Here is a 2500-nt window from a genome sequence, read left to right as displayed (position 1 = left end):
TCTCTCTCATTCTGCCCTCTACTTCTCCCTGCAGAAGAAGACTGTGTTAATTGCACAGAGGAGTGCAGAGTCCTCGGCCACTCCGACCGCTGCTGGATGCCACAGTTCACGGCGGGAGGGGCGGGAGGGGGAGGAGCCAACCAGGCAGAGGGCGTGGACTACCGCAACAACCTGTTCGTCCCCGCGGGGATGGAGGCTGCCATGGAGACCACAGAAGCCTACGAGACCGTCAACCCCAACGGGAAGAAAACCTTCTGCACCTTCGGGAAGGAGCGTCGGGACCACACCATTTTAGTGGCTAACGTCAAGCCTTACCTGAAGGCCAAGAGAGCCTTGTCTCCGCTTCTCCAGGAGGTCCCCTCAGCCTCCAACTCCCCCACTAAAGGCTGCTCCTCCTCTAACAACTCCCCCTGCGCCTCCTCCACTAAATCCCCCGCAGACGGAGCCGAGACAAAACCCTCCCCCAGCCACTATTGCTCTGGCCCCCCCGACGGGCAGTACCACTCCCCCAACAAACAGAGCAGAGACCCAGGTCTCCCCCATCACTACGGCCCCCGCGGCCCAGGACTACCCCCGGGACACCCAGCCTACCCTTCTCTTTCCTGCGACCCTGTGGCCAAGGTTCTAGCGGAGGCCCGGTCCCGAATCAGCCAGGAGGCTGGGGTGGGAACAGAGATGGACTGTGTTCTGGAAATGGACGGGGGGATCCACGGAGGGGGGGAGCTGGGGCGGGACGGGGTCGATGCAGACCAGGTGGTCAGAGACATCGACAAACTGCTGCAGGACTGCAGAGGCAGCGAGACAGCCACCGGCACTCTCAGAAGAAAGTGATACACAGGGTAGAAAGAGAGAGAGAGAGAGAGAGAGAGAGAGAGGGATTTGGGCAGGAAGGATACTCTCAGCCCTAAGACTGCCACCGCCATCTAAACAACAAACAGAACACTGCTGGCCGTCAACGTGACCTTATCGTTGACCTCGACTTGGAACTATGGAAGGACCACGTGTTGGACTTCTCCCTGTCGATATCGCCATGGACATCTGAATTCAGAAGGACTGAAACATGGACATCTGAATTCAGAAGGACTGAAACATGGACAGCTGAATTCAGAAGGACTGAAACATGGACAGCTGAATTCAGGACTGAAACATGGACATCTGAATTCAGAAGGACTGAAACATGGACAGCTGAATTCAGAAGGACTGAAACATGGACAGCTGAATTCAGGACTGAAACATGGACATCTGAATTCAGAAGGACTGAAACATGGACAGCTGAATTCAGAAGGACTGAAACATGGACAGCTGAATTCAGAAGGACTGAAACATGGACATCTAAATTCAGAAGGACTGAAACATTGACAGCTGAATTCAGGAGGACTGAAACATCGTCATCTGAATTCAGAAGGACTGAAACATGGACAGCTGAATTCAGGAGGACTGAAACATCGTCATCTGAATTCAGAAGGACTGAAACATGGACAGCTGAATTCAGAAGGACTGAAACATGGGCATCTGAATTCAGAAGGACTGAAACATGGACAGCTGAATTCAGAAGGACTGAAACATGGACAGCTGAATTCAGAAGGACTGAAACATGGACAGCTGAATTCAGAAGGACTGAAACATGGACATCTGAATTCAGAAGGACTGAAACATGGACATCTGAATTCAGAAGGACTGAAACATGGACAGCTGAATTCAGAAGGACTGAAACATGGACATCTGAATTCAGAAGGACTGAAACATGGACAGCTGAATTCAGAAGGACTGAAACATGGACAGCTGAATTCAGAAGGACTGAAACATGGACATCTGAATTCAGAAGGACTGAAACATGGACATCTGAATTCAGAAGGACTGAAACATGGACAGCTGAATTCAGAAGGACTGAAACATGGACAGCTGAATTCTGTTGAACTTCTTTGACTCTTTTTGTGATTCTTTGGGAATGACAGAATGCTGGGCACTTTCTGTCTGGCTCCCTGCAAGCTTTTAATCCAAGTGGCCACCAGCTCATTGTTAATGTGATTCTTTGGGAATGACAGGAATGAGCAGCTTCTGTCTGGCTCCCTGCAAGCTTTTAATCCAAGTGGCCACCAGCTCATTGTTAATGTGTGTTCATGGTCTTTCCTTTGCCAGGACAAGCTTAAACATCTGTTTGTGTGTGTGTGTGTGTGTGTTGCTTACGTGAAGTGTGAACGCAGCCATTGGCTTCTGGGAGGATTATTATAATGGTCTATCATGACAATCGGAGGACAGGTCCTGAGTGTCAGGGACCCGGAAAGAGCAGACAGAGTTGGTTCCCGACCTGAACTTTGGTTTGGTTCTGACCGACGACCCGCGGAGAGAGAGACAAAACACTTCTCTAAACTTTTTTAATATTGATGTTTAAAATTGCAAAAGGTATGTATGTATGTTAAACAGGTTGGTCATTCAGGGGTCAGGGAGGGGTCGGTGGGGTCAGGGAGGGGTCAGGGAGGGGTCGGTGGGGTTCTAAAAT

The 2500-nt window shown here is 50.5% G+C and overlaps 1 protein-coding gene across 4 annotated transcripts in view; it reads left to right on the top strand.

Annotated features, from left to right (window-relative positions):
• Window positions 1-2500, top strand: part of pcdh17 (protocadherin 17) — a 163504-nt gene that overhangs the window by 160185 nt on the left and 819 nt on the right. For all 4 annotated transcript variants that reach the window (XM_090206739.1, XM_090206738.1, XM_090206737.1 and 1 more), the window contains exon 5: window positions 35-2500. This exon is cut by the window's right edge and continues 819 nt beyond it. In XM_090206739.1, the coding sequence (XP_090062865.1) occupies window positions 35-831 (797 nt within the window). In that variant the 3' untranslated portion in view covers window positions 832-2500. The remainder of the gene's footprint in view (window positions 1-34) is intronic.

This window comes from Oncorhynchus mykiss, chromosome 18 (assembly GCF_057628025.1).
Source record: "Oncorhynchus mykiss isolate SJ-2025 chromosome 18, ASM5762802v1, whole genome shotgun sequence".
NCBI lineage: Eukaryota > Metazoa > Chordata > Actinopteri > Salmoniformes > Salmonidae > Oncorhynchus > Oncorhynchus mykiss.
This window is presented reverse-complemented; position numbering and strand designations above follow the sequence as displayed.